Genomic DNA, 25,849 nt, shown 5'->3' with positions numbered 1-25,849 from the left:
CCACGTGCTGCCTGCTGCTACCAGCTGCAGCACCGTCCCCCATCAGCTTTCCCTCGCCCAGGGTTTTTGAGTGTTTGAGCACCTGGCACACCACCATCTTCTTTCTCTTCTTGGGTGGGATATTGTCCCGTGAGGAGGTCTCTTCCATTCTTGGGGTGCCCTCTGGCACGGGGCGCTTCGCCTGCTTTCTGCCCGCCTTCCCTGATCTGGGCACTACCCCGTGGGGGACGATGCCCGGCGGCAGCGGCAAGCGGCTCAAAAGCACCCGGGGCTGCCTGTGCAGTGCCTCCTCCACCAGCTGGGCCTTGCGGGGCGGATGGTGCTGGGGGGCAGCTACGGAGTTCAGCAGAGGACTCTCTGGAGGACCCTCTGGACGATCCTTCACAGGACTCTCCATGGGACTGTCCCCACAAGTCTCTACAGGACAAAGTGGCAGCCAGGCGGGGAGGACCGCTCCCAGCCCGCCCTGTGTCCCCTTGGGGTCCATCAAGGGGGACGTTGCCACCCCTAAGAAGGGGTAGGCCTCTCCCAGCATCGCCACCACCACTTGCTCCTCAGGGCAGTCACCCTCTGCCCCGTACTCGGAGAACTGGCAGGGCTGGTTGGGGAAGGCAGTGCTGGTGAGACCGGTGGAGATGTCGAGGGCATCGGGGACGGTGTCCTCGCCCTCCAGGGTGTCGAGCCAGGCGAGCATGTCGGTGATGTCCACGTTGAACTCCTGAAAGTGCTTGTGCTCATCCTGAAAGTGCAGGTTGTCCCCTGCCAGCTCGGGAAAGGCCTCGGCAAAGCTGTGTGGCCCCAGCTCAGGCAGGACCAGGGGCTTCTCCGGGGTGTCCAGGATGGTCACCCCTGCTGACAGAGCAATCAAAACCAGCCAGACCCCATGGCGATGCAAGATTTCCTGGGCATCGGATGCCCGCCCACGGGCTCTGCCACCCCCCAAAACTCACCTTTAGGCTTTGTTCTGGTGTCGGGGCCACTGCCCTTGATGACCACCACATCATTCTCAGAGGCCTCCAGCGGCTTCTTGATGCTGCTGCTCAGGATGTGGGCCATAGGAAAGCCCTGCCCCCAATGCTGAGCCATGGTGGACAGGGGCTCCTGGTGGGCCACGGCCCATGGCCCCAACCCCATGGGCTGGTGGGGCACCAGCATCCCTGTCACCACCTGCTGTCCCCAGCTGCAGGCACGAGGACAGGGAGCAGCCACAGGGGGAAGTGGCACCCCGTGGGGGATGTGCCCCAGCTGCCCTAGGACACCCAGGGGCCCGCGCACCCCCTGCCAGACGCTGGCCCACGCCAGCTGGTGGGTGCTGGGCTGGGCCTGGGCAGGCTCGGAGTGCCCCGGCAGCACGCTGGCAGTGACCGGTGACGGCGTGGCGGGGGCGGTGAAGCTCACGCTGGGCACTTGCGATGCCATCAGCAGCCGCAGAGGCAACCTCTCTGTTGGGGGAAGCCAAGAGGGGTGATGGGGGGGATACTGGCGGGCAGAGCCGGCTGGGGGGTTACCCGCAGGGTAGGAGCACCAGGAGGAGCGGGAGCTGCTGCCGTACCTCGATGGCAGGCAGAAACCCGGCAAGACAGGGTGTGGTGCCAGCTGCCAGCTGGCCTTGGAGAGACCACAGGGTCGTCGTGGAAACGCACAATGACATCCTAGAGGCCGTGGGAGCCTGGGGGATGGAATCTGTGCTGTTGCGTCACCGGGCTGATCTGGAGCTGGGCATGTCCCGCAGGGCTGTCAGGATATTGGCACCTGGGAAGAAGAGGATGTAGAGTGGATAGTGGAGATTGCACCTCTAACTGAAAGAATTTTCTTGAAGGTTTTCCACAGCTGTGTAGAAGTGACTTTTATGAGAGCCTTGCATCTTCCTGTTTCTTCACACCATCATGAAACTGATGCTTTTTCTTTATTTTTACCTTTTTGTTTGTTTGTTTCTTTTTTTCTTTCCTTGCCATACCCTTGAATCACCCAGCATTTGGAAAATTGTCCATTTGTTTCTAAGCAAGTAATTTTTTCTTTTCGATGAAATATTTGGAAGGCTTTGAGAAGTGCAGACGTTAGCTCACAGGAGAATTCTGTTCCTGCTGTTGTCTACCCTGGAGGTGGTGAACCTTCCTAGCTATGAAGTTGTCAACTGAAATAACTCCTATGACCAGCAGTCAAAAGCCACGTCCCATATGCAGTGGGGAGCTGCAGTGCGGAGGAGCTCTGGACAGTCATTTTGGGTGGGGTGAGAGGCAACCCCAGCTTCCTCAAGGTCCTGGTGTTCCTGCTGGAACAACGCTAATTCTTCATTCTCTCCACTTCCTAGCTATCAACAGGAATTGTCCTGAGGATGTAAAGTGCCGCATGGCAGCATTGATCTGTATTTCTCTCTGAGAGCAGCTGTTTCCCTGGTTTCCATCTATGTCCTGCCTTTCAGGGGACCATGTATCAAACCTGTACTGAAGAGTTTTGTTTCCAAGGCTTTCAGATGGTTGTGTCTGTCCAGGACACCTCAGCCTGTGAAGACAAAGTGCTGTCAAGTGTCTTTGTGCTGGAGACAAACTCTTGGCTTCTTTGGGATTTTGATCCCATGCAGCTTCTAGTGCTGAGGACTGAGCACCTTTTTCCAGTGTTTCCAGCCTTTTCTATTGCAGCCAAAAGCTGAGGGAGGGTTTCCAGGGCTTAGTTTGGAGTGACAAGACAAATTGTCCTATGCAAGTAAACATCGCTCACGGAGTGTAGGCATGTGCGAGCCATGAAAACTTGTGTGAAGAGCACAGTGTGCTCGGAGAGCATCCCTCTGTCCTCACTGACAGGAGACACCAGAGCAGATCCAACATATGGGGCCCTGAGACCACAGAGCAGCCTAGAGCAGAGGAAACACCAGCTCCCTCAGCTCCACGGTGCCGTGCCTGACCCCCACGCCACCGCTCCCCGACTCCCTGCTCTCCAAGGAGCACAGCGGCAGCCGTGAGTGGGGAGGGCTGGCTCGGTGGGCGGCAGGGCCGGGGGGCCATGCCGGTGGTGAGGAGGGACGAGGAGCACCCGCCTGTCCTGCTGCCAGTGCTGCACTCAGCACCTCTGCAGGGGGCCCTGCCGAGGGCTGTGTGGGTGTCAGGATGCGCCTTCCTTGTTCCCTCCTGCCCCTTTCTCCATGGAGAGGTCGTTCCTGCATACGGCTCGCTTTTCCGGGCTGTAGCAGTGTTCCTGAGCTCTGCGTCCTTGTGTGTGGGAGGCTTTGACTCTGCTGGGTGTAGGCAGGACTAACATGGGGCCATGGGGGTTTGCTGGCTTGCTGGGGGCTGAGCTGGGGGTCCCAAAGAGCCCCTGTCTGTGGGGACTGCCTGAGGGCAGGGCAGAAGGCTGCGTACAGGCAGGTGGTGCTGTTGATGGGTGGCTTTGAAAGGGGTCTGGTGGGCACTGCTCCAAGCTGTGATCAAGGGGAGCACGCGGGACTTGCAGCGGCATCTGTAGCGCTCCGGTGGGATGTGCCCCTCAGGGCCGAGCTGTGGGCTCCTCCAGCGAGTGCTGGTGACACGGTTTCCATCCCCGTGGATGCTGTCTCCTCTGGGGAGGTTGCAGTGGCTGGGACTGCGACTGGGGTGAGTGGCGTGTGCTGGTCCCTGGGTACCCGGGATGCCCCAGAGCTCTACGGTAGCACAGAGCTCGTAGGGAAAACTGAGCGTGGCTGAGCTGTGTGGGACCAGAGATCCCCTGGCCCCTGTACTGCCTCCATCTCTCCTGGGCGTCCTGGTTGGAGGACGACACTGGGTTTGTCCCCAACATCCTAGCTTCTCCTCTCCTGCTCCCGGTCACCAAGGAGGCTTTTGCATGTTGTGCATTATTCAGAATGACATGATCCAGGATTTTGCCACCAGCGGCAACATGATGAAGCCAGTGGCCTTCATCCAAGACCTCAAGAGTAAGGATGGCTGCCCTCCCCTCCCCTCCCCTCCTGTAGCCGTGCAAGAGAGCTCGTAGGGAAAACTGAGCGTGAGGTACGGATGGCCCAACTCTCTACCCCTCTGTGACACAGCTCTGGGCTGCTGTTGTCTGCTTTCTCCCTTCTCCTGACACCTCTAGCCCAGCATAGCTGTGGTCCTCTGGTCCTGTCCCCAAATCCTGAGGCAGCTATGGCTTTGGATGGGGTTCCCCGCCATCCCGGGAAGCCTGCATTGCCTCTGTCTGCAGTGTCCCGCTCTGAGCTCCGGGTAGGAGTTTCTGCTCTTTCTGGAGGAAGGTGCACATCAGAGCCTGGTGCCCCCCCTTGAGCTCTGGCACTGGGAGAGCCGGCTGGCAGAGGCTGCGACTTCCCACTGCTGCTGGAGCACACACTAATGGAGACTTGCAGGGAACAGTGGATCAGAATTTTCCTACTACGGACCCGGGCTGGGACCCAAATCAACCGGGACCCCGGGGGCTCTTAACCACGTATCAGAGATGCTTGTTATTTGACATAAGACATGCTATGCCAAAAGCCATTATTTGAGGTTAAACAAGAACCAAATGAATCGCCACCTGCATTTATGGAACAATTAAAGAATACTGCTAGGAAATAGACAAACTTGGACCCCAAGAAGTCGGAGGAGGCTGTGCGATTGGCCTCTATTTTTATGGGACAATCTGCCCCAGATATACGAATGAAACACCAAAATTTAGAAGGAGCAGATTCGAGGGACTTGGGAACACTGCTGTAAGTAGCTTGGACCGTCTAGAATAACAGAGAAAAGGAGAGGGAGCATCAAAGAGAAGGGAGATTAATTGCCGCGTAGACCGGAGCTGCTGCGGGAAGAATGAACGGCGCCCGGGGAAGTAGAGGAGGCTACAGAGGAATTGGGAGGGGAACTCGTTTAGCAGAAGATCAGGGCGCGATCTGCAAAGAGTGAGGACATTGGAAAAACGCGTGCCCTAGAGTCAGGAACCAAGGCTCGACCCTGCAGCCTGTCAAGGTGATGGGTTTAGGTGATGGTTTAGGCAAGTGCTGCCAAACGGGTAGTAATCAGTCACCTATGTAAACAAATCAGTAGCAGGCATGCATCGAGGATTGCTAAAGAGGAAAGTTCATCGGGAGGGCAACTGACAAAGAGGAAGATACAACCAGCAGATGAAGTATATGGCCACCAGAGTGACTGCAATTCCTGAAAATGGATACTAGGTGGAAGCAAAGACCACGAAATAACTTGCCTCATGCTTGTGCAATTGGTTCTGGGAGTGGGCGTGCTTATGTTAATGCTTTAGGGAAAACGAATGAATAGGTAACAGTTCTGTAAATCTAAACCGCTCAGAATAAGATCGTTGTGGGAGCACTTACGGTGGAGAATCCCCAGTGGGACCCCAGCGCTGCTAATAAAGAATACCTGCTCTACAGGACACTCAGCGTGAAGAACTTCCTCCTCACGGCTAATCCAGACCTGCCCCGCTCTAGTTTAAAGCCATCGCCCCTCGTCCTATGGCTCCGTGCCCTCGAAAACAGCCCCCCCCAGCTCTCCTGGAGCCCCTTTAGGGACTGGAAGGGGCTCGAAGGTCTCCCCAGGGCCTTCTCTTCTCCAGGCCGAACACCCCCAGCTCTCTCAGCCTGTCTTCCTAGGAGAGGGGCTCCCGCCCTCGGATCACCTCCGTGGCCCATCTCATAAAGCGCTGCCACATTCACCACTGACTTTGATAAATCGCTGGGTTACGTTCATAAAACATGCCCCCAGCCCCCACAGGACCCTTCACCCACCCAAAACCCTGGGGTATCCCCCAAGTAGGGCCACCCTTCAATCTATGGGACACCCCCCTGATGTACAGCTGCCCCCAATTGTGCCCCCCCCCTAAATTTTGGGATCCCCCCAATTTGTCCCTCACCCCCCAATGGCAATCCCCAAATCAATGGGACTCTCCCCATAGGCCCCCCCATCTATGCCCCCCTCCAAATGTGGGGACGCCCCCCCTCTTGCTGTGGTCGCTCTGCTGCCCTGCGCCACCTCCCACCCCTCCCCCACCCCTTCAGGGGACCCAGGCGTGCGGGCGCCCCCACCCCGGGAGGGGGGAGTTTGGATGGAGGGGGGACGGGGGGGTGCCCGGACGCCTGGGTCCCTCCAGGACACACACCCCCACCTCACCCCCAGGGCTTGTGTGTGCCTCAGTTTCCCTTGCAGGGGGAGGAGGAGTCACTCCCCGGATGCCTGGGTCCCCCCTGGACGCCTGGGTCCCCTCCTCCTCATGCCCCCCTGGGTACCATCACATCCCCGGGCACCCACAGCCCCCACAGTGTCCCCCCACATCCTCTCAACCCCCCTGGGTCCCCCTCAGCACCCCAGTGTCCCCTCAGCCCTCCAGAGACCCCCACTAATGTGCCCTCAGCCCCCACCGTGTCCCATTAAACTCATTCTGGGTCCCCTCAGCCCCCCACAATGTCCCCTTCAGCCCCCACATGCTCCTTCAGTCCCCCCAAATATCATCTCAGTCCCTGCTGGGTTCCCTTAGACCCCCCTCAATGCCTCCTCAGTCCCCCCATAACCCCCCCAAAGGGCCTCTGAGACCCATATGTCCCCTTACACCTCACCAATGTCCCTTCAGCCCCATGGTGGGGATTAGCCCCCCCTGCCTGGGTCCCCCCAGGACACACACCCCCCACCTCCCCTACACAGCAGGACCCCCAGGAGGTATTGGGGGGGGCACTCCTGGTGACACACACACCCTACCCCCCAAGTAATTAACAGCTGCTTTTAACTGGGGGGGCAGAGGAGTATGGTCAAGCTTGGGGGAGGGAGCCCAGGTGTCTGGGCCCTCCCCTTCCCCAGCAGCTGGAGAGGACCCCGACGTCTGGAGCGGGGAGGACGGCGACCCCCACCCCGCCTTTGCGTTTGCGCTCACTTGGGTTCATCTCCCCCCGTGCACACTGTGTCGGTGCTTAAGTCTCCTCTTTACGAGGCAAAGACGGACTTCTGAGCCAGGCATTTGGTGGCCCTTCTCGGGGGCACAAACTGCCTCTCTGAGCCGGGGGGAGCCCCACGCTGCCAACGGTGGCTGCAAGGGGCTGGGCTGTGACCACCACCATGGGGCACCTTCCCCGCTGTGGCCAGCCAACCAAGGCACAGACCAGACCCTGCTCTGCCGCTCCTTCACCCCTCTCCCCGGAGGTGTGGGTGTGCGAGGACACTGCTCTGCCTACACCCTTCACACACACACACACACTTTGGCTCTTGCCTGGTGTTTTCCTCGCCAGGGCACTTTCTAGAGCATGTTCTGGAGAGCAACTCTGGCAGAAGACGGAAGCCTTCAGGCGCTGTGCGAAGGAAATCCCATTTCATGATGGAAATTCTCTTCTGGAGTCCAGCTCTGTCACAGAAGGACCCAGCGCCTGTTGCTGCCATGCAGCAGGACTGTTGGCAAGCTAAAAGAGCGCTCAAGCCTTAAACTAACAGAAGGGCTCAGACGGAGAGCGTGGAGGAGGAAAGAGCAAATTTGGAATGAGCAAGGGGCATCCTCCTTGGCCACGGGGCTGTGCTTGGCACTCTTTTCCTGTCCTCCTCTGGAGGCAGGCACTGCCCCTGCAGCTCCATAGAAGGCCTCAGAGGAAGCATTTTGGACAGACAAGTCAGTGCAGGGTAATTTATTTTATTGAAATGCACAAAGATTATGGCTTCTCAAAGTTTCTGGGTCATACAAGACTGGTAGGGACCGATGTAGAAGTGGTACGACTAATGACGTTTGGGTTTGGAAATCATTATCACAAGTAGAAAAAAAATGGAATAAAAACAAGACAGGATTAAAGCAAACAACAAAAATATCCCAGGAAAAATGGCAGGAAATAGGCTGCGCCAATAAGGAGTTACATTAGGAGTAATTTGCAGAAGAAGATGGATGGTTTATTTCTTCCGAAAAAAGTCAGAAGAGCCCCATCTCTAGGGGAGGTGGGTAAGCCATCCTGCTTGGGGAAGCACATCAGGGCACATCAGATCACATCAGTGATCTCCACATTTACATTTCCTCCTGTACCAAGTGTCTCCAAGTTCCTGCTTCTCCAGCCCCCGGGGACAGGACCCTTGACAGCTCGTTCCCTCCATGGCCCCTCCAGTGAGGGAGTTCAGCAGGGCCTGCTAAACACCCTCAGAAAGCTGGAGGTTTGCTTCTGACTTGGACTTCTCTCGAGGCTGGCTCAGTCTTTAGAGTTCGGGAATTTGGCACCTGAGGGCTCATTACCACAAAAACAGCAGAGGTGGTGTGGTTTAACCCCAGCCAGCAGCCAGGGCCATGCAGCTGCTGGTGCAATTCTCTCCTTTCCCCGAGAAGGGCAGGGAGAAGAGCACAAAAAGGAGGGGAAAGGGAAAGGCAAAAACAAGGCAAAAAACCACCCCAAACCCACCCAAACTCGTGGGTGGAGGTACAGACAGTTCAATGGAACAGTAACAGAAAAGGAAAATAACAACAACAGTAATAATAATGACACAAGTCACCCTCAGCACTCGGTGAACGGTACCTTTCCGAGCAGCGATAGTGGGTACCCACCCCCCGGCTAACCCCATTTCTACCCTGAGCATGACATCTGTGGTACGGGATTTTCCATTGGCCATTTCATCGTTCTGTCTAGGCTCCTTTCAGCTTCTATGGGAAGAACGTCAGGCACCAGTATAGGTTAGGGGTGGACCTGCTGGAAAGCAGCTCTGAAGAAAAGGATCTGGGGGTCTTGGTAGACGGTAAATTATCCATGAGCAAGCAATGTGCCCTTGTCGCCAAGAAGGCCAATGGAATTGTGGGCTGCACAGGGAAGAGTGTGGCCAGCAGCTCAAGGGAGGTCATTCTCCCCAGTGTGGCCTTGTGGCACAGAAGATCAACAGCTTCCTGGGGTGCATTAGGAATAGCATTCCCAGCAGGATGAGGATGGTGAGCCTTCCTCTTTCCTCAGCGCTGGTAACACCACTTCTGCAGTGCCGTGTCCAGTGCTGGACTCCCCAGAACAGGAGGGCCATGGGCTTAGAGGAGTGTGTCCGATGAAGAGCCACAAAGATGGTTAATGGACCGGAGCACCCTTCACGTGAATCGAGGCTGAGCGAGCTGGGACTGTTCAGCCTAGAGAAGAGCCGGCTCCAAGAGGGTTCTTGTCAAAGTCCATCAATATCTGATGGGAGGACATGGAGAAGAGGGAGTCAGGCTCTCAGGGATACCCAGCAACAAGACAAGAGGCCACGGGCACAAACTGAAAGACATGACATTTCATCTGAACGTAAGAAAATACTTCTTGACTGTGGGTGGCTGATCACGGGAACTGGTTGCCCAGAGAGATTGTGGTGTCTCCCTCCGTGGAGATATTCAATCCCAGTCCTGGACAACCTGCCCCAGGTGGCCAAGCTCGCTTAACAAGAGATTGGACTAGGCCGTCTACGCAGGCCTCTTCCAACACTCCTTACTCTGTGATTCTGGCATGCCCGGCAGCATTTCTGAGAAATTTTCTGTGGTACCCCTGTGCTAGTTGGACTCCTGGTGCCTCGTGCCCATCCTCCTTTTGGGGATGAACTCAGTCACTGTGTAATCCTGAGGACAGGGTTGACCAGGGATTACAAATGTCAGCAAATCCTCAACACGCACCAGTGTTCACTACCCTCGCACCCACCGTCCATTCTCTCCCCCTACAGGGGTATGGCGTGGAAGTGACCTCTGGAGGTCTTGAGCATCATGGTCTGCCCTGAGCAGGGAGAACTTTACGGTTAGGTCAGATTGGTCAGTGCTTTCTCCTGATCTAGCGCTGATCCACTGTCATGGCGATTTCCCCCTTCCCCTCCACCCCTAAAACTCTTTAGAAAAGCTCCTTTCTGCCTCTCTTTGTCTTGTCCTCATTGTCTTTTATCCTTTCCACCCCTCCCTATCCCCAGGCCAGATCCTCACACCAAGCAGAATTGTACTGGTACGGCTGGGATGGAGCTCTTACAGCAGCCCGTACAGTGCTGTGCTTTGCATTGGTGGCTAAAATCGTGCTATTAACACACGGGCGTTCTGGTTAGTGCTGAGCAGTGCTCACACAGTGTCAAGGCCTTGTCTCTCAAACACTCCCTGCCCCAAAAGTCAGGAGGCTGGGAGTGGGCAAGGCAGCGCTCAGAGGCACAGCCACGACAGCCAGCCTGAACAGAGCAAGGGGACGTTCCATGCCGTAAGTCGCGCAGGGTTATGGCGTATGTCTTCCCGTGAGACGTTGAGGGCCTGCTTTCAAGAAGTGTCTAGACATCTCCCTCCAATGGGAATTAGTGCGTGAATTCCTCTTTTGGCTTTGCATCCGTGCACACCTTATTTATTTATTCATGTATTTATTTTCTCTGTTTAAGCTGTCATTATCTCGATCCATGAGACTTTTCACCTTCCATTCTCTCCCAGTCCTCCAGGAGAGGGCAGTGGCTGAAAAGCAGGGTGGGTTTTGGGCTACTGCACAAGGTCAACCTGCCATAACGGTGTCCAAGTGTGTCCTCGATGGGATACCCTGTGATGGGGTAGCCAGGTGGTCCCCTCCAAGCATAGATAGGGCTACCAAGATGATTAGGGGACTGGAACACCTCTCTTATGAGGAAAGGCTGAGGGATTTGGGTCTCTTCAGTCTGGAAAAAAGACAGCGGAGGGGGGACCTTATCAACACTTATAAATACTTAGAGGGTGGGTGTCAGGAGGATGGGGCCAGGCTCTTTTCAGTGATGCCCGGGGACAGGCCAAGAGGTAATGGGCACAAACCTGAGCATAGGAAGTTCCACTTAAACATGAGGAGGAACTTCTTGACCTTGAGGGTGTCAGAGCCCTGACACAGGCTGCCCAGAGAGGTGGTGGAGTCTCCATCTCTGGAGACATTCCAAACCCGCCTGGACGCGTTCCTGTGCCACCTGCTCTGGGTGACCCTGCTCTGGCAGGGGGTCGGACTAGCTGATCTCCAGAGGTCCCTTCCCACCCTATGATTCTATGATTCTATGATATGCACCGGGGGTCCCCGCACGGTCCCAGAGGAGCACCTGTGGAGATACGAAAGGACAGCACAGCCCAGCACAGAGGAACTGCGGTGGTACCCATGGGCTGACACCAGAGCAGAGCCAGGGGCCATGGGGCTCAAGAGAGAAGACCTCCAGCAGCTCCTCTGCACAAGTGGTCAGGGAGTAACACAGCCAGTGGTTCTCCTGAGAGAGGAGGCACCACGAGCTGCAGTGCAGGGCACCGACACGTGGCACTGGGTGCACAGTTCCCAGCAGGTAGTGCCAGTGGCTGAAGCCTCCAAGGGACACCTGGCTCCACAAGCAGCGTTGAGTCCTTTAGTGACTGTGGAGAGCTGCTCTGGTGGGGAGTGGTGGGGCTGGCACTGCCCAGTCTCAGCTGTGTTCCAGCTGCTGGTTTCCAGTCGCACCTGCTCTGTGGTTTGCAGGGGTCTGGGCATGGACAGGGGCAGGGCAGGACTGCCTGTCCTACTGATACAGCCACTGAGCCCAGCAGGAGGATGGAGACGGTCACGTTGAAAGGACTGGCAGGCTGGGCAAGGGAGGCTGTCTCCAGGTCATGGAGTGGTCCAGCAGGGACTGAAGGACAGCAGTGAAATGAAGTGGCTTCTGGGTCTATTCTTCCTTCAGTGCAAGCCCTGACACAGGGTCACAGCCTCCCTTTTGGTGCCACCCTTCAGGAGGGATGATGGCGAGCGGGGGACACCCATCCTTCAGCTACTCCCCAGGCCTGCTAGTGTACCAGGACAGCGTGCACTTCTGACGCTGCACCACGAGCATGCTTTAGGGTAACCAAACCCTTGGCACTGCCTTGGATTAGCTGAGCACCAGCATTCTTCTCTGTGAGGAAATTCTCAGCCTGGATCCTCTCCTGTCTGACCTCTCCCCATCCCTCCTCTGATCCTCACACCTCCTGGGGCTCCTGCTCTCCTCCCCGTGTTCCCTGCAGGGCCTGGAGCTGGTGGTGCCACTCTGCAGCAAAAGGGGGTTGTGGTGCCCTGGGCCATGGCGTAACTCCACGCTGGTCAGGCTGGGAAGCAGCTCTGGGTAGATGGGAGCACTTCCCAGAGGTCTGCAGCTGTGGAAGGAGCACAAAGCATTCCCTCTGACTCCGGATGTTGGCCAGGGAGCATGTTGACCCACCCAAGGTCTTTTACTAAGGAAGACGTTAATCGCCCAGCAGTGTGCTTGTCTTGGTCTTTCTGGCTCCCCACTGCCTCTCCTGGTCTTGGCAGAGACCTTGTCTGCTTGTGGATACTTAAATACAGTGCTTCACCTTTGGATAACATCACTTGGACAGTCTCTTGTTCTGTCAGGCCCACCTCAGGAACATGGCTCCTGTACATGCCCTCTGCTCTCCTGGGGGCTCCGGGTTCCCTTCCAGAAAGCCAGGCAGCTACCATTCAGCTCTGCTGCAAGTGGAACAGCCCTGAGCAGGCAATTCAGAGCCCGTTCCCCATCCCCAGTGGCACTGGACACCCACGTGACGCAGCTGAGTCCATCCCTCATTCCCTCTGACCCTTCCCATGAGCCCATGGAGAAGCAAGCGCTGCAGCAGCCCATGGAGAGGGAAGTTCCTGGAACCTATTCCTGACTTCAGCCAGAAGAAGAAGCCAACCTCCAGGCGCTGCACTGGGGAGACACCCTTTATTACGGAGCTGCGCCACGGGCAGACAGGTCTGCTACTGCGACGACTCATTTACCTAAAGCCTCGGGCTTAAAGCGCAAAGCGGGATCATGCCTCTGGAGATATGGAATGAATTCAAACATTTCTGTATGAGTCCGATCATCACAGATGCCAAACCAAATAAAGTATAAGCCTGTCCTGGCCCAAATTCGGAACGCCCTGTGAGGAGAGACGGGCAGCTTACTGCTGCTGAAGGTTAACCCATTGAATCAGTTTGCTCAGGGCATCCTTCAGCTCCTGGTTCCTCATGCTGTAGATGAGGGGGTTCACTGCTGCAGGCACCACCGAGTAGAGAACTGCCACCACCATGTCCAGAGCTGGGGAAGAGACAGAGGGGGGCTTCAGGTAGGCAATCATACAACTGCTAATGAACAGGGAGACGACGGCCAGGTGAGGGAGGCACATGGAAAAGGCTTTGTGCCGTCCCTGCTCAGAGGGGATCCTCAGCACGGCCCTGAAGATCTGCACGTAGGACAGCACAATGAAAACAAAACATCCAAAAGCAAAGGCAAGACTAAACACAAGAAGCCCAGATTCCCTCAGGTAGTCATCTGAACAGGAGAGCTTGAGGATCTGGGATATTTCGCAGAAGAACTGGTTTATGGCATTGCCTTGGCAGAGGGGTAGGGAAAATGTACTGGCCGTGTGCAGCAGAGTGTGGAGCAAACCACTGCCCCAGGCAGCTGCTGCCATGTGGACACAAGCTCTGCTGCCCAGGAGGGTCCCGTAGCGCAGGGGTCTGCAGATGGCAACGTAGCGGTCATAGGCCATGACGGTGAGAAGGGAACACTCTGCACCAAAAAAGAAGAATCGAAAAAAGACCTGGGCAGCACATCCTGAGTAGGAGATTGCCTTGGTGTCCCAGAAGGAGTTGGCCATGGATTGAGGGACTGTGGTGGAGATAGAGCCGATATCAAGAACAGAGAGGTTGAGGAGGAAGAAGTACATGGGGGTGTGGAGGCGTTGGTCGCAGGCTACAGCTGTGGTGATGAGGATGTTGCCCAGGAGGGCAGCCAGGTAAATGGCCAGGAAGAGCCAGAAGTGCAAGAGCTGCAGCTCCCGCATCTCTGTGAACGCGTCTCTGTTCTCAAGCCATTCTCCACACAATCTGTATTTGTGCCTGGGATTGCCATAACCCAGGTGCAGGACCTTGCACTTGGCCTGGTTGAACTTCATGAGGTTCGCCCAGGCCCAACTCTCAAGGCTCTCCAGGTCCCTCTGGATGGCGTCCCTTCCCTCCAGCAAATCGACCGTGCCACACAGCTTGGTGTTGTCAGCAAACTTGCTGAGGGTGCATTCAATCCCACAGTCCACGTTGCCGACAAAGATGTTGAACAGCACTGGTCCCAGTACTGACCCCTGAGAAACACCACTCCTCACTGGTTTCCACGTGGACAATGAGCCATTGACCGCAACTCTTTGAGTGCGGCCATCTAGCTAGTTCCTTATCCGCCAAGCGATCCATCCATCAAATCCATGCCTTTCCAATTTAGAGACCAGGATGTCATGCGGGACAGTGTCAAACACTTTGCATAGGTCCAGGTAGATGACATGGGTTGCTCTCCCCTTATCTACCAATGCTGTGGCAACATCGTAGGAGACAACCAAATTTGTCAGGCACGATTTGCCTTTGGTGAAGCCATGTTGGCTGTCACTAATCACCTCCTTATCTTCCATGTGCCTTAGCAGAGATTCCAGGAGGATCTGCTTTTTTTTGGATGCAGTTGGCCACACATTGTCAGGTCATGCCCATCTTTTCATCCACGAGTACATTCAAGCCCTTCTCCGCAGGGCTGCTCTCAATCCCTCATCCCCAACCTGTATTGGTACTGGGGGTTGCCCCAAACCAGGTGCAGGACCCTGCACTTGGCCTTATTGAACTTGCACTTGTTGAATTGCACATGGCCCCACTTCTTGAGCTTGTCCAGGCCCCTCTGGATGGCATCCTGTCCCTCAGGTGTGTCAGCTGCACCACTACACTTGGTGTCATCCGCAAACTTGCTGAGAGTGCACTCGATCCCACTGTCTATGTCATTGATGAAGATATTAAACAGTACTGCTCACAATATGGACCCCTGAGGGACACCACTTGTCACTGATCTCCATCCATGTCCATTGACTCTGGTGAGAGCTTCGACAAGAGGACACCTATCTTTTGCACACCCAAACCAAGGGACAGGGAATCCCACCTCCTGTAGGTCTGTGGCGTGAACTGGAGGGAGATGAACCTGAGAGCCTGCAGACCTGTAAGCAAAGTTAGACCTCTGCATTGGCTCATTCGCATCACGGCCCTCCGTGGGGAAACAAAGCCCTCCTCTCACTGCCTAGTATTTGGGGAGGAATAGGGGTTTTCAGAGGGAGCGCTTGTCACCTCTCTTAGTTAACCAAGCTCTGAAAGGACACATCACATGGCTGGACTGCACCACTCTCCCCACAGATGACAGAGATGATGCAGGTGTTTACTTCAGCCTCCTTCCAAGAAGGTTCCCCAGGAGGGGCCCTGCTGCTTTGTCAGTGCTGGAGACCAGGGAGCATCTCGGGGGAGACTGTGGGGCAAAGAAAATCACACCTTCAGCTGCACTTGTGCTCCTGGGCTGGCACAAGCTCCTGGGACCGAGCAAGTTCATGGCAACGGATGCTTGGCCCCTGTAGAAAGAGAGCTCAGGCCAGGAGCAGCTCCTCTGCAAAGAGCAGCAGGGCTCAGGGCAGTGACAAGACGTGATGGGCAACCAGGAGAGAAATTAAAGGCAGCCTGGAGTGGGAGGACAGAGGGCGGGCTCACAGAGGGGGAAATCTTCCCAGTCCTGGACACAGTAAGTCTCTGGCTGCAGGTCAGTGCAGCTGATGTTCCCAGAGAGGTCTTCCAAAGCTGCCACATCTGACAGCCATGGGATCTGTCAGGATGGCTCTCACTGCTTCTCAGGGGTGATTGAGAAGGGGGAACTGCCCATGGCACTGCAGGGAGAAGTTCTGGGTGGAAGCAGCAACTCCTGACGGGGCTGGGTCTTTACTCCATCTGGAGAGTATTATGTGGGATAAGGATCATAAAATCATAGAATCATAGAATCGTTAGGGTTGGAAGGGACCTTAAAGATGATCTAGTTCCAACCCACCTGCCATGGGCAGGGACACCTCCCACTAGAGCAGGTTGCTCAGAGATGGTCACAGCTCTAGCTCACCACAGGGACATTTTGAGATGGGGAATTTTCCAGGGGAAAGTTTAGTCACCAGGTACCAGAAAGATCTTTCCTGCCTCTGAATTGCTTTGATTGGGTTTCTTTTGTTTGTTTTTTTTTTTTTTCAGTTTTCCCCCATTGTCAACAGGGAGATGGAAAGAGTTTTGGGGGTTTAGATTTGGGAGTGAGACCCCTAAAATATTACTCTGAATGATCAAGAGGGGTTTGAGGAACCTCAGGAAGTCTCCTCACCTGCCACTGCTCCCCCAGCCTACAGGCAGCACCACCATCTCCTTGGCAGTTGCCATCATTCCCATCAGGGCTCTTCTGAAGTGCTCCTCAGCAGCTGCAAACACAGAGGTTCTCCGGAAAAGCGTCAAGCCCTGGGAGGTTTCTGGAGGGCAGAGGTGAGCACGCAGAGGGTGGGATAGGGTCTGTGAGCACAGATACAGAGAAAGAGCTCTGCTCTTCTGTAGTAGGAGACGGGATCCAGACAATTCCCTTCCAGCGTCTCCAGTGCAGACGCCTGCCTCTAAGCATGCCCTGTTGTCTCCTCTCCCACCCAACAGAGTCCTCTACCCTCAAGGCCATGGGGTCTAAGGCATGTGTCATCTCTGCAGCCAGATCTCCAGCAGAAGAGAGTTGCATCTCTGCCACAACATGCCCTTTTCCTGCTGCATGACAAAGGGGCTGAGAGCAACTGGCCGGCAATGTCGCCACTGGAAGGTGGTGCACACACCTAGGTAAGGGGAAGGCCTTCCTGACAGGCTGCCTGCCTCTCTCTGTCTCTCCAAGCCGCCTTTGGTAGGAGGAACATGGTGATGATCCTTGTTTCTCCATCTCTCACTGTTGCTCTTGTCCCTCTTTTCAAGACCCCTGGGGATAAAGGGCAGGGTGCGGGGGGTTCCCCTGCAGTTCAGGCTCTGAGGGTCCTTCCGTGGAGCTGCCTTTATGGCAATGAGATGTCCATTCCTGGAGCTGTGGCAGTGCAGTGAGTGTGCTTGGGGAATATGCCCACTCTCTTTTAAGGAGACCCCACCTTTAGGACACCTGACTGTCCCCCAGCATGTCCTGGCAGGCTGCGGACAGTGCTCCAGAAGAGCACGGCTCTCCTGGAAGCTCCTTCTGGTAGGCGACAGTGGAGGTGGAAGCGAGAGGTGGAGGCGAGAGGTGGAAGCACAGGGCAGCCTCGAGCAAGACCAAGGAGCACGCTCCCTCTCGGGAGTCTGCACGAGGTTACAGGGAGCTCTTTTGGCCTCGAGTGGCTTGGCAGTGTTTACCCTGAGAGATGAGAGAAAGCCGAGAATTTCTGCCGTTGCAATGAAGACAAGAGGCAGGCATCTGAAAAGTAAATGAGTCTGTACTTGGAGAGTCTAAACTCACCTGCTCCCCCTCATTTCCTGCAGAACAGGCAGTGAAACTGCTGAACCTTCACCGCTCAAAAAACGCATGCGTCGGAGCTTGCATTTACACGCAAGCATGTCTTGGACTGTGTTATTCATTGAGTGCTTGGAGAAATGGTGCATGTGGTGCATTGACATAAGGACAGGGATAAAGCCCTCTGCAATGGGCCACGTCACCTCTGCCTGCTCCCTTTCCTTGCCTTGAGAGAGAGCTGACAGTGACATGACTGAAATCTTGGAAAGGAGGAAGAGTAGGAGGATATGAATCCTGTCCTCTTGCCTCCAGGAAGCAGCTGGGCATGGTCCTTATTTCACCTCTCATGATGGTCACTGGGAATACACCCGCTGGGTAACAAGACTAAGTACTCCTCACCCAGCTCAGGGTGTCCTGCCCTTGGAACAGCAACCAAATGGCTTTTGCCAGCTCTGTGTTAACCCCGCTGCAGAGCCGGAGCAACGTCTCTGAACCCATGGGCAGAGGACCCTGATCCTCACGGCGCACCTCTTCAGCACAAACTGGAGTTTAAGCTGGAGACCTGATGGAAGGTCCCCCAGAGAACTCAGAAGGCACTCTGGGGAGTTTTGTTGTCAAATGCAACGGGCTTTGTTCAAACAAGTCTCTGAGCTTGTCTTTTCCTCCTCGGACAGTCACCCATCCCTGGAAGGACCAAATGTCCAACGTCAGCTGCACCATCGAGTTCGTCCTCCTGGCATTTGCAGACATGCGGGAGCTGCAGCTCTTGCACTTTGGGCTCTTCCTGGCCATCTACCTGGCTGCCCTCCTGGGCAACGGCCTCATCATCGGCGCTGTAGCCTGTGACCACCACCTCCACACCCCCATGTACTTCTTCCTCCTCAACCTCTCCCTCCTTGATCTGGGCTCCATCTCCACCACTGTCCCCAAAGCCATGGCCAACTCCCTCTGGGACACCAGGGTTATTTCCTACTGTAGATGCGCTGCCCAGGTCTTTTGGTTTCTCTTCTTTGTTTCTTCAGAATACTATCTTCTCACCGTCATGGCCTATGACCGCTACGTTGCCATCTGCAAACCCCTGCACTACGGGACCCTCATGGACAGCCGAGCTTGCATCAAAATGGCAGCAGCTGCCTGGGGTGGTGGTTTCCTCAACGCGGTGATTCACACTGGAAACACATTTTCACTACCCCTCTGCCAAGGCAATGCTGTGGGCCAGTTCTTCTGTGAAATCCCCCAGCTCCTCAAGCTCTCCTGCTCGGACTCCTATGTCAGGAAAGCTGGGTTTACTGTGGTCAGTCTTTGTGTAGCTTGCGGGTGTTTTCTGTTCCTTGTCCTGTCCTACGTGCAGATCTTCAGGGCCGTGCTGAGGATCCCCTCTGAGCAGGGGCGGCACAAAGCCTTTTCCACCTGCCTCCCTCACCTGGCCGTGGTCTCCCTGTTTGCCATCTCTGCCATGTTTGCCTACCTGAAGCCTCCCTCCATCTCGTCCCCTTCCCTAGATCTGGTGGTGGCTGTTCTGTATGCAGTGGTGCCTCCCACAGCGAACCCCCTCATCTACAGCATGAGGAACCAGGAGCTCAAGGAGGCACTAAAGAGACTCATCCACTGTCTGCTGTTGCAGCAGGAATAAGCTGCCCTTCTCTCTTTACAGGCAATTCTGAGTTTCTCTCAGGCCAGGCTTGGAGATTTGGTCCTTTTCTTCTGCGCTTGAACACTATCTTTGTAAACAAGTTTTAGGAATCACCACACTTCTCCAGAGGCAAGAGCCTGGTCTGTCTGACCCAGAGGCCTTCTGGAAACGGTGCCCCAGGACCAGGATGTTTGGGATGTCCTGGCAGTGTGGCTCCTGTTCACGTCCTCATCCCTGCACCAGCACAGCCCCGCTGCCCCACATGTGGCCCCACAGTCAACGTGTGAAGGCACCACACTGTGCAGGGTGCATTCAGGGGTGGGGAAACATCCCCCTGACGTGGTCTGCACAACAGATCTTGGTGCGCAGGAGTTTGCAGACAGCCCAAGTCCGGGATCTGCCAGGGTCTGGGAATGTGTGAGCCTGGGGACGGCTGTATCTTCCCCCAGTATCGATAGGGCTGGCCACATTGTAAACCCCCCCAAATTCCAACCAATTACTGTAAAGCTTTGCAGGGTCTGGGGTTTTTGTTTCCTACTGTTGCGTGGTGGGGAGAGAGAACACTATGGAAAAGGAGCTCTCAAGTTTGAACAAGTCACTGAGATTCCTGGACTGTAACTTTGAGTGAACAGTAGATCTGCTAGGAGCCTCCTAAAGGGCCTTCATCCTCTCTTCTGCCTACGGACAGCACCAGCATCACCTTTGCTGGACCCCTCAGCGTTGTGCTGACCTGCCCTTTTCCACCTGTGAGCATGAACATGTCCCAGCCCGTGCCCTGCCAACAGGCAGGTTTCTGCAGAGCAAAGAGGAGTGCAGAGAGGTTGGGATGGGGGCTGTGAGCACCGACAGGGCAGAGGCATGGGACAGGGGAACAAAACCCAGAAATGTTGTGGGAGGGAGAATTCAGAAAAGCCCTGCAATGCAGACCCCTTCCTCCGAGCAAACGCCCTTGCCTCTCTCCCACCCAGCAGAGCCTCTGCCCTCAGGGCTGTGGGGTCCAAAGCATGAACCACCTCCTCTGCAGCCAGCGCTCCACAGAGCCGTGGTGCAGCTCGCCAGCATCTTGCCCACTGTCCCCTGAAGAGCACGGGGGCTGAGAGCAGCTGCCCAGCAATGTTCATGTCATCCCTTAACGAGATACCATCATCAGGACGCTGGGCTGGAGGTGTCCTTCCAAGCTGTGAGCTGCCCTCCAGGATGTAAATCTGCCCCATAGCACCTTTGTCTAAGTCTCCCCTTATTTATCACTGTCTTTTCCTCCATGGACAGTGCCCCATTCCCTGAGACATGTCCAACAACAGCTCCATCACACAGTTCCTCCTCCTGCCATTGGCAGACACATGGGAGCTGCAGCTCTTGCACTTCTGGCTCTTCCTGGCCATCTACCTGGCTGCCCTCCTGGGCAACAGCCTCATGGTCAGTGCTGTAGCCTGTGACCACCACCTCCACAACCCCATGTACTTCTTCCTGTTCAACCTCTCCCTCCTCGACCTTGGGTCCAGCTCCACCACTGTCCCCAAATCCATGGCCAATTCCCTCTGGGACGTCAGGGATATTTCCTACTATGGATGTGTTGCACAGGCCTTTTGCTTTCTCTTCTTGGCTGGAGGGGAATATTTTCTTCTCACCGTCATGGCCTATGACCGCTACGTTGCCATCTGCAAACCCCTGAATTACAGGACCCTCCTGGGCAGCAGAGCTTGTGTCCACATGGCAGCAGCTGCCTGGGGCAGTGGTTTCCTCCACACTCTGCTGCAAACTGCCAACACATTTTCACTACCGCTCTGCCAAGGCAATGCTGTGGGCCGGTCCTTCTGTGAGATCCCCCAGATCCTCAAGCTCTCCTGTTCCAACTCCTCTCTCAGGGAAGCCTGGCTTCTTGTGGTTAGTGTCCCTCTTGGGTTTGGGTGTTTAATTTTCAGTGTGCTGTCCTACGTGCAGATCTTCAGGGCCGTGCTGGGGTTCCCCTCTGAGCAGTGACAGGACAAAGCCTTTTCCACGTGCCTCCCTCACCTGGCCGTGGTCTCCCTGTATGTCAGCACTGGTATGTTTGCCTCCCTGAAGCCCCCCTCCACCTCGTCCCGGTCACTGGATCTGTTGATGGCTGTTCTGTACTCACTGCTGCCCCCGGCATTGAACCCCCTCATCTACAGCATGAGGAACCAGGAGCTCAAAGACACACTGAAGAAACTGGTTCAGAAGCAGGAATAAGCTGCCCATGTCACTTCACAAGCGCTTTCCAGTTCATCTCAGGAACCTCCTCTGTATTGGCCATTTGGTTTGTGATCATCGTGTTTTGCCAGGAATGTCTGCATCCACCCCACTTCTCCAGAGACATGAAGCCAGTCTGTCTGACCCAGGGGTCCTGTACATGTCTCTGGCGTGGTGGTACAGCTGGACACGGAGCTGTTGGAGCGGGTCCAGAGGAGGGCCACGAAGATGATCAAAGGGCTGGAGCACCTATGCTATGAGGACAGGCTGAGAGAGTTGGGGTTGTTCAGCCTGGAGAAGAGAAGGCTCTGGGGAGACCTTATAGTGGCCTTCCAGTACCTGAAGGGGGCCTACAGGAAAGCCGGGGAGGGGCTGCTGGCAAGGGCATGTAGCGATAGGACGAGGGGCAATGGTTTAAACTAGGGCAGGGCAGGTTTAGATGAGACATTAGGATGAAGTTCTTTACAATGAGGGTGGTGAAACACTGGCCCAGGTTGCCCAGAGAGGGGGTGGAGGCCCCATCCCTGGAGACGTTCAAGGCCAGGCTGGATGAGACTCTGAGCAACCTGATCTAGTTAAAGATGTGGTCAATGGAGTTAAATCCAGCTGGCGGCCAGTCACAAGTGGTGTCCCTCAGGGCTTGGTGTTGGGACCATTTCTGTTTAACATCTTTATTGACGATCTTTATAAGGACATAGAGTGTATCATCAGGAAGTTTGCAGATGACACAAAGCTAAGCGGGAGTGTTGATCTGCATGAGGATAGGGAGGCTCTACAGAGAGACTTGGATAGATTGGACCGATGGGCCATCGTTAATGGAATGTGCTTCAACAAGGCCAAGTGCCGGGTCCTGCACTTGGGCCACAACAACCCCATGCATTGCTACAGGCTTGGGGCAGTGTGGCTGGAGAGCTGCCTGGCAGAAAAGGACCTGAGGGTTCTAATTGACAAGGGGCTGAACATGAGCCAGCAGTGTGCCCAGGTGGCCAAGAAAGACAATGGCATCCTGGCTTGTATTGGAACTAGTGTGACCAGCAGAAGGAGGGAGGTGATTGTCCCCCTGTACTCAGCACTGGTGAGGCCACACCTGGAGTATTGTGTCCGGTTTTGGGCACCTCAATACGAGAGAGATATCGAGGTGCTGGAGCAAGTGCAGAGGAGGGCAACGAAGCTGGTGAAGGGCTTGGAGAATAAATCTTATGAGGAGCGATTGAAGGAGCTGGGAGTGTTTAGTTTGAGGAAGAGGAGGCTGAGGGGAGACCTCATCGCTCTCTACAATTACTTGAAAGGCCATTGTAGAGAGGTTGGTGCTGGTCTCTTCTCACAGGTAATTAGCGATAGAACAAGGGGGAATGACTTTAAGCTGCAGCAGGGTAGGTTTAGACTGGACATTAGGAAAAAAGTTTTCACAGAAAGAGTGGTCAGACACTGGAATAGGCTGCCCAGGGAGGTGGTGGAGTCACCATCCCTGAATGTGTTTAAGAGTCGTTTAGATGTGGTGTTAGGGGTTATGGTCTAGGGGACAACTTTGTAGAGTGGGGTTGATGGTTGGACTCGATGATCGCAAGGGCCTTCTCCAACCTGAATGATTCTATGATTCTGTGATTCTATGCCCCTGCTCACTGCAGGGGAGTTGGACTAGATGGCCTTTAAAGGTCCCTTCCAACCCAACACGTTCTGTGATTCTATGACTCCTGTGTCACATCTCTGTAATAAAGGGAGATTTCCTCAGTGCAAGTGTCTGGAGGTTGGACTTTTCTTCCAAAGCTGAAGTCAAGAGCAGGCTGAAGAGGTTGTCCCTACCCTTCCCGTGGCTCTCCAGATTTCCCCCTCCCCTTGCTCTTCCATCAGTCAGACTCCTCCAAACTATCTGGTTGCTGCGTTGGCCTTCAGGAAGTTAGGAACTTGCTGCCTCTCTGAGAAGTCTGATGAACTCTTGAGGCAACTCCTTAAGTATGTTTCTATCTATATTTTCCTAGCGCTCTCTCTAAACCGGTTCTCGTACGGATATGCCTTGTGGAAGGTGACCCTCGTTAGATGCAGCTTGCACTTGGCATGTAGTAGAGGAGAGAGTTTTAAAGCTTATTGAGTTGCATCATGTGTAGCTTTTGTTCTTTAGGCAATGAGGAGAAGTCCTCCTGTGCCTGCATGCAGGCAGTTCCCTGAGGAAAGCAGGTGGGAATTGGTGCCAAGGAGCTGTAACATCCAGCTGCGGACTTCAGTGGAGAAGTCTGATGTAAGGACAAGTGCCGCAAGGCCCAGGGGGCCGATCAGAGGAACGGTGGGCTTGGGGAGGTGAGGAGCAGGGATGCCCCTTGAGTGTGTGGCCTCAAGGGACTGCTTTTCCTACCTGCCCATACCTGCTTAGGTGACCCTCTGGATCAATACCTATTTGAGACTGCTGCTATCGCTGCTTCGTAAACTGGAAAATAAAAACAAATGCCTTTAAAATGGAAAACTCCCTTCTCATTATGTCCTCGTTGAAGTCTCCCTCTGTAACTACCAGCCTGAAAGCTCTCCAATTAGCTGCAGGAGTCTTGAGGACTTGAAGAAAGTTACGGGAAGAGACAAGGCACACGAAGGCTCTCTGCCTTGTAATGAGCCCCACGGTGGGTTCGGTGCTGAGCCCGTGGACCCGCAGCGCCGAGGGGAGGTTGCACAAACTGCTCAAGGAGTCAGAAAGAAATGCTGAAGTGTCTTGGAGCATTAACAAGCCCCACCGAGGGCCATTACCAAGACGGCCTCCCCATGGACTCGTTAGAGCAGAAGTTCGGAGGCGGCGATGACAGGCAGGCAAAGTGCCGGTGGCTCCGACGCTGCGTGAAGCCTTGGTGTGCTTTATGAAGCCAAATGCCAAGCCCTGACCCCAGCCCCTCACCCTCAGGAGAGAGACCCCGTCCATCACACATGGCTCAGGGCTTTCATGGGTTGCGGGGGGGTGTGGTGCCAAGTGAAGGACAACAGTACGACACCTCCCAGCCTCGCCGGGGGGCGCAAGAAGGCAACGTGGCCTCGGTGCCATGGGAACAATGTGTCTCCTCATAGGCCCTGGTGGCAGAGACATCAGCCATAGCCAAGGGGACAAAGAGCTCAGTTCTGTCAGGGCTTTTCGGCCTTGACGGCACCCTTGGCCATCTCCACCATAGGCTGTCCTACACTGTCCCGTGCCTGCGCCTCTTTCCCTGCAGACTGTAGACACCCAACACACTTCCCCACCTTGTTCTCACCCTGGCACGTCCCTGCCTTTACTGACATCTCTCCATCCTCACTGGCTGCTCCTTCAAATGCAAAATCATGGGTTAACGCAGACTCCCTCTGAGTGACCTGTTGCGCCAAAGCACCACCTTCCTTCGAGCGACGTTTCTGTCTCCTCATGTCCATCTGCACATCCAAAACGGCAGTTTCTCATGGCTTTCCTGTCTCGTGCTCTTTCCCTCTACCAAAAACCACGCGATCATCTCTGACAGTAACAGTCAAGCTTTCTGAAGCTACTATTATTCTTCCCTGAGCTGCCACTTCACCAGGCCAATGCGGTCCCCACCTCTCAGCCTTTCCGCACATGGTCCCTAACCCCATCTTGGTAGCCCTCCTATGGGCCCACTCCAGTTCCTCCCCGCTCCTCCAGAAGAGAGAGCCCCACATGAGGACACACTATTCCAGATGTGGCCACACCCGTGCTAAGTCCTGGGGGTGATAACTCCCCTTGCCTGGATGGCCACGCTCCTCCCGGCGCAGCCCAATGTGCACGTGGCCATATTCATGGTTAGCACCACGGTCCTGTATGGCATCGCTCGTAATGCCCAGGCCCTTCTCCTCCAGGTTGCTCCTCATTCAGTTCAGGTCCAAGCCTGCTTTGATGTACAGGGTTGTTTTGTCCCCTAACGTAGAAGATGATAAGGAGAAGATCCCATCTCCTTGAAATCTTCTTGAGGTTTCTGTTGGCGTAATCCCTGAGTTTCTCAAGGTGCACTTGGACTGAAGCTCCATTGTGCCTGCTGTTAGTGTGAGCGTGCAGATGCCCCACCTGTCTTGGGGTGTCTGGCACAAGGACAGAGCATAAGGAATTTAAAGGACAGGACAGATCATACATTAAAAGAGGAGACACTAGTTAAATGAAATTGCAAGCCAAGGTAGGCATTACCATGGTGACCATCCCAAAAACACCAACTGAAGGGACAAAAGAAGCAAAACCAGAGCCAACAAGGGAAGCTTTAAGAGGGGTGGGCTGTTTGTATGGGAGGGCATGAGGATGATCCAAGGGAAGAACTTGGGAGGGATAAAAGAGGGAAGAAGGAAATACGAGATGAAGCCAAGGATAAGGTCATGGCTGTGTGGGGGTATCTGCCAAGCAGCCCTTCACCTGAGAAAGACTGACTGGCGTGGACACAAAACTGCTGTTGATCTGACCATGCTTAGGTCTGCATTATTTCCATGGCCACGGGAACATGAGTGCTTTCCCGACCATCACCAGGGAAAATGCCTGTAGTGGATGGCAACACTGGAAGGGACCTCAGGAGGTCTCTAGCCCAATCGTCTGCTCACAGCAGGGTCAGCCATCAGGTTGCACCAGCTTGCGCAGGATTTTATTCATTTTTGGCCTGAAAACCTCCAAAGATGGAGATGGCACCAGCTCTCTGGGAAACATTCTTGTTGGTCATTGGCCGTCATCCTCCCATCACGTACCGTGGTGAAGAGCCCGACTCCTCCAGTTACCTCCTGAAAGGGGTGGGAAGGCTCTTCTGTGGTCTCCCCAAAGTCACCTTTTCTTCTGACTGGACAAATCCAGCTCGCTCAGCCTCCCTTAGCGAGACAGCTGACCTTACAACTGCACCCC

The 25,849-nt window shown here is 55.0% G+C and overlaps 1 protein-coding gene across 1 annotated transcript; it reads left to right on the top strand.

Moving 5' to 3' along the window:
* Positions 1–18,246: 18,246 nt before the first annotated feature.
* Positions 18,247–18,804, top strand: LOC128901384 (olfactory receptor 14C36-like; the record flags this gene model as incomplete). The annotated part of the gene is made up of 1 exon (XM_054183346.1): positions 18,247–18,804. A coding segment is annotated over one exon (558 nt), but the record flags the coding sequence as incomplete, so codon positions are not given.
* Between the last annotated feature and the right edge of the window lie 7,045 nt (positions 18,805–25,849).

Source organism: Rissa tridactyla, chromosome 25 (assembly GCF_028500815.1).
Source record: "Rissa tridactyla isolate bRisTri1 chromosome 25, bRisTri1.patW.cur.20221130, whole genome shotgun sequence".
In the NCBI taxonomy this organism is placed as follows: Eukaryota; Metazoa; Chordata; class Aves; order Charadriiformes; family Laridae; genus Rissa; species Rissa tridactyla.
Note: the sequence above shows the minus strand (reverse complement) of the source record. Positions and strands in the feature narration are given on the sequence as shown.